The sequence below is a fragment of the Cetorhinus maximus genome, chromosome 24, assembly GCF_964194155.1.
Source record: "Cetorhinus maximus chromosome 24, sCetMax3.hap1.1, whole genome shotgun sequence".
Taxonomy (NCBI): Eukaryota; Metazoa; Chordata; class Chondrichthyes; order Lamniformes; family Cetorhinidae; genus Cetorhinus; species Cetorhinus maximus.
The window spans coordinates 39,951,766-39,970,224 of NC_135902.1; the positions used below are offsets into that span (position 1 = coordinate 39,951,766).

The window sequence follows — 18,459 nt, forward strand, 5'->3', positions numbered from 1 at the left end:
TGCTAGTCTCAGGCTGGTCAGTACCCCATTTACACTGTTACTGTCAGTCTCAGACTGGTCAGTACCCCATTTACACTGTCACTGCTAGTCTCAGGCTGGTCAGTACCCCATTTACACTGTCACTGCTAATCTCAGACTGGTCAGTACCCCATTTACACTGTCACTGCTAGTCTCAGACTGGTCAGTACCCCATTTACACTGTCACTGCTAGTCTCAGGCTGGTCAGTACCCCATTTACACTGTCACTGTTAGTCTCAGGCTGGTCAGTACCCCATTTACACTGTCACTGCTAGTCTCAGACTGGTCAGTACCCCATTTACACTGTCACTGCTAATCTCAGACTGGTCAGTACCCCACTTACACTGTCACTGCTAGTCTCAGGCTGGTCAGTACCCCATTTACACTGTCACTGTCAGTCTCAGACTGGCCAGTACCCCATTTACACTGTCACTGCTAATCTCAGACTGGTCAGTACCCCATTTACACTGTCACTGCTAGTCTCAGACTGGTCAGTACCCCATTTACACTGTCACTGCTAGTCTCAGACTGGTCAGTACCCCATTTACACTGTCACTACTAGTCTCAGACTGGTCAGTACTCCATTTACACTGTCACTGCTAGTCTCAGACTGGTCAGTACCCCATTTACACTGTCACTGCTAATCTCAGACTGGTCAGTACCCCATTTACACTGTCACTGCTAATCTCAGACTGGTCAGTACCCCATTTACACTGTCACTGCTAATCTCAGACTGAGAATATCCCATTTACACTGTCACTGTTAGTCTCAGACAGGCCAGTATCCCATTTGTCACTGTCAGTCTCAGACTGGCCAGTACCCCATATATACTGTCACTGCTAGTCTCAGACTGAGAATATCCAATTTACACTCTCACTGCTAGTCCCAGGCTGGCAAATACTCCATTTACACTGTCCCTGTTAGTCTCAGACTGGCCAGTACCCCATTTACACTCTCAGTGCTAGTCTTAGACTGGGCAGTGCCCCATTTACACTGTCACTGCTAATCTCAGACTGGTCAGTATCCCATTTACACTGTCACTGTTAGTCTCAGACAGGCCAGTATCCCGTTTACACTGTCATTGCTAGTCTCAGACTGAGAATATCCAATTTACACTGTCATGTTAGTATCAGAATGGGCAGTGCCCCATTTACACTCCAGGCACCAGTTGCAGACTGGGCAGCAACCCATTTACACCATTGCTGGTGGATTTAAACCATACAACACATTATTTGCAGAATTTGGCTGTAACGAACTCTGCACCAGTTTAGTTATAGACATCATGTACCTCCCCAATTTTTAAATGGTTCAGCAATGGGATTGCAGTGTCTGCATTGTTTTATACATTCAATTTAATAGGTTTATCTGTAATTTGCACCAAAATGTCCAAGGGCTCCAAAGGAGCTCCCATCCCATGTCAAGCCCATGGGTGTGAAACTACCCTCACCCTTCCTGGGATCTCAAACTTTTCTCCTAGCCAGGTTTACGTTTACAGCTTTATGTTACAATTTCAGCAATGATGCTAAACACACCTCGGTAGCCCACCCTTGTACTAGCCCACATTATATTACACTGTAGTCAAGTAAGATGCTGAGGACTTAACAGTAAATCAGCGGACACATCATTAACAGTCGTGTTTCCAGTTTCCTTTACAGCACCTGAATGTTTCAAGTACGATCCATACCTTCATGGCTTGGTTCCTTTTTATGCATATATCTTGGATCTGTTCTCTGGAACGGTAAGTTATTATTGCTGAAAAAAAAGACATGCAATTGAAGCTTTTTGTCTTGCATTCATCAGAACAGCTACACAAGATAAACCAACAGTAAAGAGAACACCAATTTATACTGAACAAAAACAAAAATACCTGGAAAAACTCAGCAGGTCTGACAGCATCTGCGGAGAGGAATACAGTTGACGTTTTGAGTCCGTATGACCCTTCATCAGAATTGAAGGGTCATATGGACTCGAAACGTCAACTGTATTCCTCTCCGCAAATGCTGTCAGATTTGCTGAGTTTTTCCAGGTATTTTTGTTTTTGTTCTAGATTTCCAGCATCCGCAGTATTTTGCTTTTACCAATTTATACTGCGTTGCCTTGGAGAATGCAGCAGAGAACAGTTAATTGTTAACTGCCACACTTTTATTTCAAATTCAAACCAGGCAGGTCGACTCTGATTGGTCATGGTGTTGCCACTGGGAATGAATCAGGGAATGGCTGCCCCACAGCTTTTGCTAGTTGGAAAAGGTGCAATGTGTGGACATGCTCCTTCTGTCTGCAAAGGACAGGGCCCTGTGTGTGAATATATGTGGCTTCTAGCATGTAAGTTATTACTTAAATTAAAAATTTGATTAAAATTAAACATTCTGAGCGTTAAAAGGGGTTATTTAAACCTAGATGAGCAGTTGTCAGTTCCCAAGTGATGAATTCACAATCAGCCATAGTGGTATTTGAAATCATGACCTCACTGTGGTTGGTCCAGTATCACAACCACTGGGTAATTCGAGGAAAGAATGAATGCAGATAAATTTGATCACACACATGGGGCTTGTGGTAAGTAATGAAGAGAACTAATGTTGAACACCCTCCTGCAAATGGGGGTGCATATGACCACATAATCCCTATATCCACCACATTAAGTTTGTGCAGTGACCACGAAAATCTACCTGAGAAGCTGTGATTAATGCCCTGTGGTCTCAGTTCAGGTTTTTAATTGAGGTTTGTAAGAAATTACTCCTAAATTCTCCCTGTCTGCCTCTGTGTACTGTAATTTGGTAAATTAATTCAGATAACGAATTTGAGCTGGCACTCATAATTGAAAATCTGTTTAGTATTTATGATTAGGGAGATAGAGTGACTGAATAATGGAAAACCTGATTGAGTTGGTACACAGAATTTAAGAGGTTGGGAATGTTCCATGATCTATTTATTTTCCTCTCTAGAATTTTCAGTCCCTTGATGGTTTCTGAGATATGGACGTGGGTTCTCCATTAGCAACTGGTATGATGTGCAACTTTACCAAAAACAGAACCATGCAAAGGGCTCCCTTAAAATCATAGAGTACAATCAGGTTTACAAATAAAATAAAAAATCAGAATATGCAAAATGCTGCAAAAAATTTAAAATAAAAAATTTCAGAAGTAATTAAGGCAAAATAACTTATTTTTTTCTATTGCCTGCAGAATCCAGCCAAAAAGTGGACACTTTGAACTTTTCTCACCACATTTATAATTGCTATTTATTTCATTCAACTATTCTCAATAAAATAACTGTACCTTGGGTGCCTATCTCACCACCCTCCCCAGTCAAGAGAGCAGATAAAAGCTGGAATTTTCCAGCCCCTACCCTTGTAGCGGGTACCCCACGGTGGGGCCAGCAAGCCATTGAAATATCCATTCACATCAGCGGGACTGGAAGATGAACTGGTGTGAGATGCTGGAAAATTCCAGCCAAAGTACCTGTTAGTAGGTACTTTGACCTATGTTGATTTTAACCAGACACCCTGAGATAATATCACAGGTCAAATGGGTAACTTGCTGCATGTAAAATTATGGGTACAAACAATACGAAATTCTGGCACAGTGGTCAAGAACTCCAACATATCAAATTTAGAGGGCGGTGAAGGTAGGGTCACACAGTTTAAATTATACTTGGCATCCAGGTCCATGCAACCTGCATTAGATTTTAGTGGAGAGACTTTCTGAAGAATCCTCAACTATTTAGCTGCAACTAAGAAAATGTACCATCTTTAAAGGAGACTTTAACATGAGTTTGTGTGTGTGTGCGCGTGCTCGTGTGTGTGTGTGTGTATACGGCTAAGGGCAGGAGGAGGTCTGGTCTCAGAGCTCTGTGTTCCTTCAGTGCTGAATGGCATCAGCATATATTCCTTTAAGAGAGAAAATTGAGCTATTGTTAATTTTATTTCTTTTCTGTGTGAGGGCCATTGTACCATTCACAATGAAGCATTACAGGGAACCAGAACAAGAGACACACTGCCTGGTAGGCCCTCCAATGCCAGTTACTCACTTCAGTTTATAAGTTGATCTAAAAAAATTGAAAGGTCACTTATTTAAACTGTGTGGACAGTCTGGCACTTCTCACTTAGCTCCTTTAACAGGCAAATCTGGTTTATATAGCTTTATAGTTTAATAAAGTTTTCAACTACATATTACTCCACTAGACTTTTGTGTAACTTTTGAAATGTGTTAGGTTCAAAATTATTTCCAGGAAATGCTATTTTGAATTGATTTTCATCAAATGATTTACGAAATATTTTTAATAAACCATCTTTTGTACAACTAAAAGTCCTGACAGAAAAATTAAGTTTCAATTAAGTACCACCATTGGAAAGTGCTTTAAAAATATTTATATGCCCCAAGGCACTTCACAATTGGTGAAATGGACTCTGAACTAGAATTGGGGAAGAGATAGGAAAAGCAACCAAAGGCACAGATATGTTTTGAAGAGGATTTAGAAGGTGCCAAGAAGGAGTGGAGGAGGTCTTGTGACACAGTGGCAGCATCCCTACTTTTGGGGCTCTGAGCTGAAGTCCCATTTCAGGATATGATGGCTGCAGAAGGTGCGTTCATAACATGGCCAAACAGACTGCTTATCAGCCTGTAAATCCTTCAAATACACCTGATGGCAAGTGATAAGAGCAGGAGTGTTTCCTGGTCAGCCATACTGTTGAAGGCAATGGCAAACTACTGCAGTACTTTACCAAGAATAATCATGGACCAATCCAATGGAAGTCCATCGTCTCCAATGCCCTCTTAGGGCATGGTAACTGAAGGAGGAGGAGAGAAGTAGCAAGAACGAGGGTTGGAGAAGAGAATTCCATACCTCAGCCTTGCAATGGGCGATGATGACATTCACCAATTTTGGACGATAGTGAGGGAGGGAGCTTTTACAGAGTGGGAAGTGGAGAAGATGCCACCTGGGGTTTTGACTGAAAGAGGTTGCAGTGGCTCAGAAGGGTGAGGCCATTTTGGCATTTTAAATGGGGATGAAAAGATTTGGAAATCTGTGTGCTGGGGGCTGCGGATCCAATGGAGGTTTTCCAGGGTGGTAGTGAATGCAACTCAGCAAGGTATAAGATATGGACCGTGAAGCTTTGCACAAGGTGGAGATTCTGTGAATGGATTTCAGAAGATGAGCATTGGAGAAATCAAACCCCAAAATGTGGATAATTGGCTTCAACAATGATGAAAAGGTAGCAGGAAGAGAGAAGGGCAGTGTATGTGGCTAGGGATTAGGTGGTGTTGGCGATGGCTAGGATGTTGAATGAACAGTTGGGAAGGTGGATGGAAATGGGAGAGTTTCTATGGTGGAGGGTGAACAGTATGGTTTATGTCTTTCTACTGAGAAGTAGAAAGAAGGCTACAAGCTGAAGAAAGTTCAGGCTCAACCAAAACCTGCAGAACAGTTATCAAGTATGTTGGCTTGAAAGACTCAATGATCTAGTAACTAAATGTACAGATGTACATTGGAAATCGATGTGGGCTATTAACTTCTGAAGTTACGATTAAAATAATTAAGTAGTTCCTTTCATAATATTGATATTCTTTGTTTACAGGGATTCGTGGAAGATTCCTATATGTTCTATGGCTATTATAAATTTGATGTACACCAGAACGTTATCTATAACCTCCCTCTGGCCTATCTGCTGACCATGGTCCTCTACTTTCTACTTTGTCTTTGCTGGATTATTAGAAGGTTAGAACTGCCACAGCCCTTTGCACTTTCCTCATTTTTAATTCACTACTGGTGACATAATCACTAAGTATCAAAACAGTCCAAGAACTCAGAAAAAACGATCTTCAGGAAAATATAAATCAGATTAGAATGACAAGCTGTCTGCTTTTGTCAGTTTGATGCATTTGGATTGTCATCCTGTTCCTGCCTGGGGGTCAAGCTCTTCCGCCAGGCTTAACCTTTCCACAAGAGCAAACATGAAGTTAAAGGAAACCTTGGTGGAAAAGAATTGGGAATGTTTATTTAGTAATGTTCTCTGTGCATTAAAGGGAAAAAAAGGGTAATTAAAATGTTATGGAAAAGAACAGAACTTTAAAAGTCAAAGGAGTTTTCTAAAGAGTAAGCAAGAGCAAGGGAATATTTTGTAGCACTTATAGATAATAGTAACATATGTACATAGTAACATATGTACATAGTAACAATAGTAACTTATCTCAGTTGGTTAGATGGCTGGTATGTGGATCAGATTCGTGCCAACAGCATGGGGTTCAATCCCCATTCTGGCTGAAGTAGATTCAGGGCCTGCCTCCTAACCCTACCCTTAGTAAAAATCACAGCACTTTGCTGTGATTCTACAAGTAATCACTTAAAGACCTGCCTTCAGGCAAAGAACTGAAGAAGAAGATATTGTATATTTTGCACTACTTCACATAGACTGCATCCAACTGGTGAACTCCTTTAGGATACAAGTTGTTAAATTATTGAAAAGGAATCAAGCAATTCACCTAATAAAGAAGACATTCATTGAAGCTGGCAACAAGCTCAAATATGGGGGAGAATTTTCTCCCCGTCAGGGGTTTGTGTGGGGGCGGGCATGGGCGGGCACGCAGCCAATCGGCGCCTCCAATTGGCTGGGTGCCGCCATTTTTTGTGGGCAGGCCAATTAAGGCCCGCCCAGCGTGATTCACGCCCGGAAGCACTGAGTGCTCCCTGTGTGGGCAGGGTGAGGCTACCTGACTCGGGAGTGCGCACGAAAGAGCACAGAAATCTCCTTGAGGCACAAAGTGTTGAAAAAATTTTTACGACATGTTCCCGCACGTGAAGCTGTCACATGAGCTGGGACATGTCCATTAATTTTAATAAAGATTTTTCTGAAAATTTTAAATCATTCATGAAACCTCATCCTGCCCGTGGATGAGATTCCATGAAAAATGCGAAGGCCGCCTGGGCTCTTCGCCTGCCCACCAACCTTAAGGTTGGATGGGCAGCTCAGCTGATTGCCTTAATTGCTTTTTAACAGGCTTTCGGCTGCGCGCCCACTGAACTGAAAATGTGAATGATACGCGGTGATGTCGGGACGCACGCCTGACGTCAGCCTGCGTCATTTTATGCCTCGGCGAGCGGGGCCTGCTCCCACTCACCGAGCCGAAGATTCTGCCCATGGAAATGAGTAATGTCATAACTTAATTTGATCTATTTATAAAGACTCTTAAACGCTGTTCTAAGGTTTACTGTTATCATGTTGTAGAGGCCAGGGTATTGATGACAAATGATCACGGATGTATCCTACATGTGTTTGCAGTCCTGAGTGAATTTGGTAGTACTACATTTTTTGACATCATGCATATTATTACAAGGTAAATATGCAAGCTGAGGTTTGGGGTGACACCATATCTCATTAGAGCGTTGAAAACTCAATGAGAGACCCTGGCGGTATTTAATGGAGGCAACGGGGGCCTCAGCTACCAACCGGGAAGCTGCAAGAGCTCCATGTTGTCTCTTTTAGGAAAGGCCCACCACTTGGATACTTAACTGGACAGTGGTGGGCCTGCCCTGGGATCAATCAGAGGCCGGTAGCTCTAGTGAGTGGCAGTGTCATCAGGGAGGCAGTGGCTGCTGCAGGTATGACACCCACCCAAGGCCTAGTATCATCGCTGTATCCCAGGCCAACAGTCTAACATATAACAACAAGTTCCATTTCGGCAGTACAGGGAAAAAAAGTAGGTTGGTAAATCTTAGATTGATCTGAATGAAAGCCGCAACATTATGTATTACAGCTTTAAGGTAGCGAAATGTCCCAAGGTGCTTCACAGTGACATAATTTAAAATAAAAATAGACACCAGCTAAAATATAATATTGGGGGTGTGGAATAAACAGATTATGTACTGGACTGTCCTCTTATTTCTGGGAACAATCCAAGGGTAGTCAGTGTTGTCAGTGTACTATTGCACACGTGATGTAAATGCTTTGTTATTGTTGCAATCTCACTGAATTTTCAATAAATTTACATCTGAAAGCGACCATGAAACATGTGCTCCTGTTTTTTGAAGCTGTGTGCCAGCTGCAATCTTCTGGTATTTTGAAAAATAATGAAGAAGAAATATCGATGACGTTAACGCTTGAAAAGAAAGCAGAGAAGGTCAATGTGTGTGAAACGCTACGGCAGTCTTGGGGTCAAGCGCATGATTTAGTGTGAAAGCCAGTGCTCCTTCAAAAATGTAAAAGCTTTCTCTTGCCTCCAGGATCGTGAGTGGATTTAAGCAGGAATGCATGCATGAGACAAGTTACAGACACAGTGCCAAAATCTTCACTCTTTGGGACTTTTGTATCAAGGCAACCATTATGGCTACACTTAAACAACAGAGCATTGTAAATGACCTGAAGGTATTGCAACTCAATATTTCGCTTTATTGAAGTGGTGCTGCAAAATATCACTCTGAAACACCATAGCATGACATCTCACATGGTTCTTTAATTAATTCAGAAACTATGTTTATTCCTAAACTATGCTCTTTATATTTGGGTTTTTTTTGTCACAGATTCTGCAGTATTTGATTTCTCAATATGAGATCGATAAAATATACCTTACTGCAATATTTCCATCAGTTTAAAAATGTCATATGACTGAATTTTATTCATTGGCAAATCTTAGGTTGATCTGAATGAAAACCGCAACATTATGTATTACTGTTTATGATCTTCTCAGCAATTACCTAGTAAGACTTGACATTTGTTTATTTGAAGGGTACAGGAAAGACCAGGGACTGAACTATTGAGAAGCACCAAACATTCTTGCCAGGCTGCAGTTGAATTTTAATGATTTGAGGGAATAGTTTATTCACAAGATGGGAGTGTAGATTGTGTAGTACTTTGTTAGCCTGGAACTGTGCTTTCACTATGATTTTTTTCAGGCATGATATGGTTTTATGAATTGAGCCCTGAGCTGCAAAAAGAAACAATTAACACCAGAAACAGCAGCTGATATCTAGCCCAGCATCAGCATCACAAAGTGTGGCAGGAATGTTTAGGTGAAATGTTGTCTTCATCATGTTGTTCCAATGGCTGGTGTCACTTTTCAGGGATAGGGACTGCAAATTAGTCGAGGCTGTTTCCTATAGCATTGCATTTAGAAGAATTGTAGAATAGAATCAAAGAATGTTTACAGCATGGAAGGAGGCTATTCAGCCCATTGACCCAGTGCTTCCTCAATGCAACAGCAATGCAGCTAGTCCCACTCCACTGCCCTTAACCCGTAATACTGTAAATTCTTTCTTTTTAAGCGTTTATCCAACTTCCTTTTGAAAGCCACAATTGAATCTGCCTCCACAATGCTGTGAGGCAGTACATTCTAGATCCTAACCACTTGTGCTTTAAAAGATATTTTTTCATGTGACTTTTGGTTCTTTTGGCAATCACCTTAAAACGATATCCTCTGGTTCTCGAACTCTCCACCAAAGGGAACAGTTTCTCCCTATTTGCTCTGTCTGGACCCCTCATGACCCCTCTATCAAATCTCATCTGAAACTTCTCTCCCCTGGGGAGGACAATCCTGGCTTCTCCAATCAATCTACATGACTGAAGTCCCTCACCCCTGGAACAATTCTTCACCCGAAAGCCTTTAGAATTGGGCACAGTATTCCAGCAGGGGGCGCACCAGTGATTTGTAAGAGTTTAGTGTAAATAAACTTGCTTGCAAACAAATTATTCACTAATGCTTTACAAAATTGGCATTTCTCAACAAAAAAAATTTAATTTGACTGAATTGGAGTTGGCGAAAAGTGTGGTGATTGAACAAAATACGGAACCTGGTAAGTTGGGCCATCAATTCATCTTCATTGGCTTGACTGAATTTGACTTTCAATTCCTGGAAAACTTCACTGCAAGTTTTCAGAAGTCAGGATCCAAAATGATAATTACAGTGCAGATTCAAATGTAACGCCTTCAAAGTTTAGGATTCAGAAGTCAGTTGAATATAAATTGGCATTGAAGTGGACTGAAGGAAACTGAAGATCTGAATCGAGACAGATTCCCTAATCAATGGTTTGTGTTTTTCATTTTGAACTAGATTGATTTGCAAGAGCAAATGTGCAGGAGGAGAAAAGCAGAGCGAAGCACAAAGGATAAAATATTCCTCTACTTCATCCGTTTTGTGCTCAATCTGTTCATCATGATTTCATTGACTGGAGCTTTTTACTGCATTTACCAAGCAACTAAATCATCTCAACAATTCCAGCAGAAGGTCAGTGCATTGACACAGTTGTTCAGGTTGCAGAATATCGAATGACCAAATTACAGACATAAAATTCCATAGAAATTGAAGCACAAAACCAGGCCATTCAGGCCAACTGATTTATGACAATGTTAATGCCCCACACCAGCCTCCTCCCACCCGACTTCATCCAACCCTATCTGCATATCATCCTATTCCTTTCTTCCATGTGCACTTATCTATCTTCCCTTTAAATGTATCTAAGCTTATTCACCGCAACTATTCCACGTGGTAGCAAGTTCCACATTCTAACCACTCTGGGTAAAGAAGTTTCTCCTGCATTCTTTATTGGATTTAGTAGTGGTTGCCTTATAGTTATAGCCTATTATTTTGGGCGGCATGAAAAAAACGTAATTTTTTTTTTCTTAAAAGCAGCCAAAACGAATCTGTTTTCAATTTAAATAATTTGCATTTCAAGATTCTTAACCTATTTTTTCCCCAGTTTTAGAGATTAACCAGAAAATTGGTCATTAAATAATTAAAGTTCTTGAAAATCTATCATGAGACCAGATTCAGAAGCGGTTCACCTGATACTTCTAAACTGAGAGTGAAAACTAAAGGAGTTGTGACATAATTACTCATAGGTTAGTGATATGGTAGATTTTTGGTTGCATAACTAGAAGTTTTTACTGAAGGCCTGGACTAACAATCCAGAGAACATACATTCAATACCCTCCATGATGGTTTGAGAATTTTAATTCAGTTTAAAAAACCTGGGAATAAGAAGCTGGTGCCAGTACAAGTGGCCACGAAGCTGTTAAATTATCATAATCGTTGGATCACTAATATCCTTTAGGGAAGGAAAGCTGCCTTCCTTCCCCAGTCTGGTCTAAAAATACTCCAGTCTCACACTAATGCGGTCAATTGCCCTCTGAAACAGCCCCACAAATGCCAGGAGGTCCACCACCACTTTCCCAGGAGGAACTAGGGATGGGCCATAAATGCAGCATTTTCCTGGAATGCCTACTTTCCAAAGTATAACTTAAACCAAAAAACATAGAAATGGTATCAGAAATTTGAAAACATCCATAACATTATTTCAATTGAAAAGATTAGGAACACCATCCTTGCAGTTAGAGGGTTGCAACTTTGTATTTACGATCTTTACATAATACAACTTGACTTTTCAAAAGCATTTGATTTTAGTTCATTGGCAAATGCCATCAAATTCAAAGTCGGCTGATTATGTTTAGTACAAGACCTTCTCCAGGGCAATTAAGGATGGGCAATAAATGCTGGCCTAGCTGGTGACACCCACATCCCATGAGTGAATCAAAAAGATAAATTCCTTATACCCGCAACTTTTGAAAGTATGAATGCTCGTATCAATGAACTATTTCAATAAAGGAAAGTGGGGGTGAAAAACAAAATGGCTTTCATTCATATGCCGGAAGAAAGCTGTGGTTTGCTTTTATAAATTTATCAATTTAATCATGCTGACATCATTACCACATGAAAAGTTTCTGCAAATTCCTACTTTTTAATTGGCATCCTCTAGCTTCCAATTGCTTATTTTGTAACTAAAATATATAGGGCAGGATTTTCCCGTCAGCGAGCGGGGGGTGGGGCCTGCTCGTCGACACGCAAAATGACACGCGGAACTCCAAACGTCACCCCGCCCCATTTAAATTTTCAGGTAGGCGGGGGCTCAGCAAAATCAGCTGTGCACCCGCCAACCTGTCAATGGCCAATTGAGACCATTGACAGAGTCATTAAACTAATTAATGGACCTGCCCGTCCAACCTTAATGTGGGCAGGCAGGCCAGGAGCCCTGGCGGGAAGTAGAAAAAGCATGAAACTTAATCCACGGGTGGGATGAGGTTTCATGTAGGTTTTTAAAAATGTAATCAAAGATTTAAAAAAAATTATGGACATGTCCCAACTCATGTGACAGTGTCACATGAGGGGACATGTCAGGGAATTTTTTTTTTTATTTTTAATATTTTTGACAGTAGAGGCGATCTCCCTGAGGCAGCACTTAGCCTCAGGGAGATGAGTGCGCTCTTTCGTATAAATGCACGAAAGAGCATGCTCTCAGGTTTAGGGATTCCCCCCACCGCCCGCACAGGGAGCGCTTAACACTTCCGTGCGAACGTCACGCTGGGAGGGCCTTAATTGGCCCGCCCACGTAAAATGGCGGTGCGCCCCTGACTGAGGACGCCGATCGAAGGTGCAGATCCGCGCGCCCCTGTGCACCCCTGTGCGCCCGCACTTCAACTTTGCCCCCGATGGGGGGAAAATCCTGCCCATAGTTTTGTAAGAAGTATTTTTGCCTTTTCCCTGTTAACTTTGCAATTATTTCTTTGGTTTGGGGAGTATGGGGATTAAGGCATTGAGGTAGAAGATCAGCCATGATCTAATTGAAAGGTGGAGCAAGCTCGAAGGGGCGAACAGCCTACTCCTGCTCCCATTTCCTATGTTCCTATGAGTTTTCTTACCAGCTAATTTTGGTGCATTCCCCATGGCAATATCCCTACAAACAGAGTCTACTTTCCAACCAATCAGCACCCTCTTCTCATGCAGTATAAAGTGTTGTTCCCTTTGAGATTTGGTATTCTTGCATCTGTCCTGATGAGTGCAAGACACAAAGTTTTGACAGCATGTCTCTTTGTTCAGCAATACTCAAATTCTGTACTACCAAGCAACTATATTTATAATTAATTTTGAAAAAAATAGAAGCTAAATTTTCAAAGTTTTTCAAATGTATCAAGTTGCGTGGAAGAGTCACCTCTTGAGAAGGAAGGTTACAATTAAGACATCTGCAAAAATTGATAACTGAGTGGATGGATTACAGCTGATATTTAAAAGGCATCTCATCGTTATTTCAGAGAGGTAGTTAGGAATTATTTGCTCCAAAATCTATCATAGTGGCTGTGGGAAAGTTTGTGTTGTCAACTGTCAGGATGAAGCTTTTGTTCTAACCTCAATATTTCAATGTGCATTAAATAATATCACATATTTGTACATTTCGTTTACAAGCCAAGTAAAAAGATAAGCATTAAGATAAAAGCAAAAAACTGTGGATGCTGGAAATCCAAGACAAAAACAAAAATACCTGGAAAAACTCAGCAAGTCCGGCAGCATCTGCGGAGAGGAACACAGTTAATGTTTTGAGTCCGAATGACCCTTCTGTTCTGTTGAAGGGTCATTCGGACTCGAAACATTAACTGTGTTCCTCTCCGCAGATGCTGCCGGACTTGCTGAGTTTCTCCAGGTATTTTTGTTTTTGAAAAAGATAAGCATGTCATTCTACTGAGATAACCACACCCATAGGGGTAAGGCAAAGTTTGTTGTACTGTAAAAGTACTGAGTATTGTCAAAAAATTAAGGGTTATAATTAAATGTTGGAAAAAAAAGCTGGTTATAATAGTTTAGCAAATGTTTGATTATAGTGCCAAGTCAAAGAGAGAGATTATTGGGTTTATCAGATTCATAGGATGAAAGCCCAAGCTAGTTACAAAAATACACAGATGCTGGAAAACATAAGTAAAGATTAAGCAAACAAAATATCTGAATTTTGAAAAGAATGAATGAAATTGCAAAAATGAATTTTGAGGCAATCTATGTCAAATCACAGTAGGAAACCTAGATAACATGACTAAAAGCTAAAGAAGCTTTGGATTAATTTGCACATTAAGCCATTCAAACTTTGAATTAATTTATGGATAAAACACTCATCATATGCTGGAAATAGCCAATTTTAATATTACATTTGGTAATTCATCAAATGGCAATATTAACATCACAGCATAATGAGCATATTTTCAGCCTAATGGTAAATGGAAGGAAATCATTGGTCCTGAAATTCATGAAGGTGGTACTGGGGTGGAACATGGGGCAGGACCTAAGTTTTTATATTATGCAATTCAGCTGAGAGGAAACAGATGCTTCTTGTGCCCACTGCTGTAGCTGTGGTGTCATTGCAACAGATGGGATGACCTCTCCTACCAGCTCCACCTTTATGAGAAACATGGTAATGTTGATCTGCGTGAAACAGGCCTGCCAACTACATCAATATGGCACCGAGGGCCTAATACCAGTTTTCCAGTGACAATCAAGTGCAGAGCTGGGCAAGTAGCTGTGGAGACCAACCCACAGTGTTAAAAAGACCCTATCCAGAGATTCAAAGTTAGGCTCCAAGGCAGGGCAAAATAGCACATCTGGAAGAAGGCTGCTGCTCCAAGAATACGAGGGCTATCATATGTACTTTTTACATTTATAAAATAACACGCTTTTCTTTCCAGGGGCATGGAAGTGGTGAAATTTATTTTGTCTTCGAATTCTTCATGGAATATCTTCCATCCATTGTCATCTCCATTAGTAATATTCTTCTGCCATTCTTATTTCGGATAATTGTCCGATATGAAGAGTATCCGCCAAACACTGAAATCAATTTGATACTAATCAGGTAAACCTTCTTAAATGTGTAATTAGGCATGGTATTTTATTGATGTGGCGGCTATTGCCAGTCTGCCACTCGTTAAAGGGAAGGTCAACAGTGTTTGAAGATGTACTTTATTGTCCATCATTATTGTCTATTCCTCCGGAGATTGGTATAATCTAGTTTTTTTCCCCATTAGAAATGATCTAATTTCACTTCAGTCACTTGAGTTATATCATAAGGTTGTTCTAATCCAGTGTTATATTTGGCTGAGAACAATCTGCAAACTTAAAAAAAAAACACAGAGAGCTTTTGTTTGTTGCAGTATCGCTCACTGTCTGTGTTATGGAATGTTTTAGCATCCTGGACTGTTCCTGAAATAACTCGAGCATGAACCCCTCTATCATGATTGCCTAACTGCGAAGTAGCAGCATTGCAGCAATAAACCAAAAGAAAAAGAATGTGTGTTTAATGCAGCACCTTCATGTCATTGGGATATTTCAAAGAGCTTCATAGATGATGAATTGATTTTGAAGTTAAGTCACTGCCATTATATAGATCAATGTGACAATTGTTGGTAGTGTTGGTTGATGGATAAATGTTGGGCAGAATGCTGGGAGAATTGTCCTGGTCTTGTCGAATGTGGAGGCAGTGGTATAGTGGCAATGTTGCTGGATAATAATTGAAAGGGCTAGGCTAATGCTTTGGGGGCACAGGTTCAAGTCTCACCATGGCAGCTGATGGAATTTTACTTTTATTATAGTAATTGAGAAGTGTGGACTAATGATCTGGAGGCATGAAGTCAAATCCCACTGTGGTAACTTAAATTGAGTCAATAAGTAAAACCTGGAATTGAAAGCTAGTCTCAGTAATGCTGACCATGAAGCTATCATTTTTTGTCATTAAAAAGTCACCTGGTTCACTAATATCCTTTAGGGAAGGAAATCCGCTGTCTTAACCTGGTCTGGCCTATTTGTGACTCTAGGCCCACAGCAATGTGGTTGACTTTTGCCCTCTGAAATGGCCGAGCAAGCCAATCAGCTCAAGGGTAATTAGGGATGGACAACAAATGCTGGCCTTGCCAGCGATGCCGACATCACATAAAAGAACAAAACAAAGGATCTTTGATCGATCTTGGTTTTAACTTCTCTGTGGACTGGGAAGGTCCAAGGTTTGATCCTCTTGGCTGATGTAACAGTGGGAAATTGTTCCCCAGGTGGTGTGGTGAGGAGAAAGCGGCTAGGATTCATTCTGATTGCCTCACTGTCCATTCACTGGACTTGTAGCAGTCATGAGGTGACATTCTATAGCCACGCACTATTCCAACCAATATAAACCGTATCCGTACAGTATTTTCACACAACACTATATCAACACACAGCTTGCTGCAGCACAAACTGCCAAGTTAGTGTGAAACCTCATGTGGCTTTTGTGCCAAGATTTTTACAGCATTGGTCATTGGCTTGCATCATAATACCACCAACTTTTAATTATAACACCACATGTATTTTTAACAATTGAAGCAACAGTGGGTAGGTTAGAGCAAGGTGTCCCGTTCCAGAAAGTCAGGTGGTGTGAAAGATAGAACAGGAGCTTAATCTTTCCCTACTTTGTAAGCTTTTATTTGCAGAGATACACATTACAAACATGCACCTCCTAACTCAACAACCAGAATTTCAGTAGGAGCACAGGATAAGCCCCAGTTAATGCCCACCAGCTCAATAGCATTAAATACTCATTCGCCACACAATGCAATTAACACAAGGAGAAGGAGAAAAACAGACAAAATGTCTTTCCGTTAAGAAAAGTAATGATTTCTGCAATGTACAAAGTTTCACTGTTTTTGAGTTTCTCCATTTATTTCCATTTAGGAGTGTATTCTTGAGGCTGTCCAATCTGAGCATGCTGGTGTTTTCCTTGTGGCAGCATATCACCTGCTCTGATGGCAAAAGTAAGGATTGTGAAGCCTGTGGTTACAACATAAACTACCAGGTGAGTGAAAAGCAATAATAAATAGTAGCTTGAGGGAGCTCAGTGGTGCCAAAGAGTGATAGATTACAAGTCTATTCTTGTTACATCACAGAGTGGGCTGAATTTTGCCCTTGACGGGCGGGCAGGCCCGAGTGACTCGGCGGCAGGCGGGCAGCCAATCGCCACCGCCGAAACGGGCCGCGCCGCCATTTTGCATGGGTGGGCCAATTAAGGCCCTCCCAACGTGACATCCGCCGGGAAGCACTATGCGCTTCCTGTGTGGGCGGGGGGGGGATTCCCCAAATGCGAGAGTGCGCTCTTTCGTGCATGTACACGATAGAGCGCACATCTCCCTGAGGCTAAATGCTGCCTCAGGGAGATCGCTGAAAGGTTTTCAAAGTTTAAAAAAAGAAAAATAAAAAAAATCATTAACATGTCCCCCTCATGTGACAATGTCACACGAGATGGGACATGTTAATAAATTGCACAAAAACTTTAATAAACTTTTTTAAAACCAACATGAAACCTCATCCCGCCAGTGGATGAGGTTTCATGTTTTTTCAGAAGCCTGCCGGGGCTCCTGGCCTGCCCACCAACCTTAAGGCAACCTTTAATTGTTTTAATTATCCTGTCAATGGCCTCAATTGGCCACTGACAGGTCGGCGGGCCGACAGCTGATCACGCTGTGCCCCCACCTTCCTGAAAATTTAAATGGGGCGGGATGACGTTGGGAGTTCCCCCCAACATCATCCCACGTCATTTTCGCGTCGGCGAGCGGGCCCCTCCCCCAGCTCGCCGACGGAAAAATTCGGCCCAGTAAGTCCAATTTACTCCTCTTAATTTTTTGGTTTCATTCGTGGTGCTTTGGGCAGAAAGGGTAATTTTGGATGTGGCATTCTTGACTGGATCACTATCATTGGTCCTTATGGCAGCAAGACTGCTATTGCTGCAGACCTGAGAGTGTAAGAAATAACTTTCATTTGCATATCATCTTATCACATCCTCGGGATGTTCCAAAGTGCTTTGCAACCAGTTAATTTATTTGGAAATGCATGCTTGCAAATATGAAGCTAGTTGACCCACAAACTGTTACTGACCAATCTTGTCTATTTTGGCTGATTTCTCAGGTAAGTGATACAGTTCTCAGATAAGTGTTCTAAGTTGTCAGATGTCATTGGACAAAGTGCAATTGCTCTAGTTAAGGCAATCTTATGTGATTTTAGTTTGAATATTTCATGCGTTATATTCAGGTCAACATTTTGCTGCTTAAGGCAGCGTTTCGTTGCCAGGTAATGTCCCAAATCTTGCTGGACCCATTGTTTGCAAACAGTAATAATACTTTATCATTCAAATATTTGTTGCCGTCATCTACAATTTAAACGAAGGAACTCCTTGCTGTACAATTTCTCAGTAACAAATTGACACTCATTTCACAGCGCTGTTTGCATGTTTACTGATATTGTTTCTGCTTTGTCCTCCAGTGTTGGGAGACAAAGATTGGACAAGAAATGTACAAGCTGATGTTGTTTGACCTTCTAGCTTGCATCGGTGTCACATTTTGTGTGGAACTCCCAAGAAAGTAAGCAATTAAAAAGATATTTCCACATGCACTAGAGCTGAGAAAATTGAGGCCTGAATTTTCGTTTCTGGGTCGGGAGGGCAGAGTGGGGAAAATTCCCAACTCCGCAAACCCGACCCAGGAAAATGTGCCTCGGCTGCTCCGAGTTTGGCTCCAGGGTGTTATAGGAGTCGGGCCCGCAAACTCCAGAGGTGTAGAGGTGGAGGAGGACCCAGAGGATTGGGTGTCTTGGTCAGGTTTAAACAGTGATGTAATAAGACAGTCTT

At 41.4% G+C, this 18,459-nt stretch overlaps 1 protein-coding gene across 4 annotated transcripts in view; it reads left to right on the plus strand.

Annotated features, from left to right (window-relative positions):
- The window catches only part of LOC144699826 (transmembrane channel-like protein 7), a 63,310-nt gene that overhangs the window by 27,382 nt on the left and 17,469 nt on the right, over positions 1 to 18,459 (plus strand). For 3 of the 4 annotated variants that reach the window (XM_078571115.1, XM_078571114.1, XM_078571112.1), the window contains 7 exons: positions 1,650 to 1,756; positions 5,594 to 5,733; positions 8,236 to 8,377; positions 10,059 to 10,232; positions 14,507 to 14,670; positions 16,515 to 16,635; positions 18,096 to 18,193. In XM_078571115.1, the coding sequence (XP_078427241.1) occupies positions 1,650 to 1,756; positions 5,594 to 5,733; positions 8,236 to 8,377; positions 10,059 to 10,232; positions 14,507 to 14,670; positions 16,515 to 16,635; positions 18,096 to 18,193 (946 nt within the window). The remainder of the gene's footprint in view (positions 1 to 1,649; positions 1,757 to 5,593; positions 5,734 to 8,235; positions 8,378 to 10,058; positions 10,233 to 14,506; positions 14,671 to 16,514; positions 16,636 to 18,095; positions 18,194 to 18,459) is intronic. The other variant, XM_078571113.1, reaches the window with a different exon arrangement.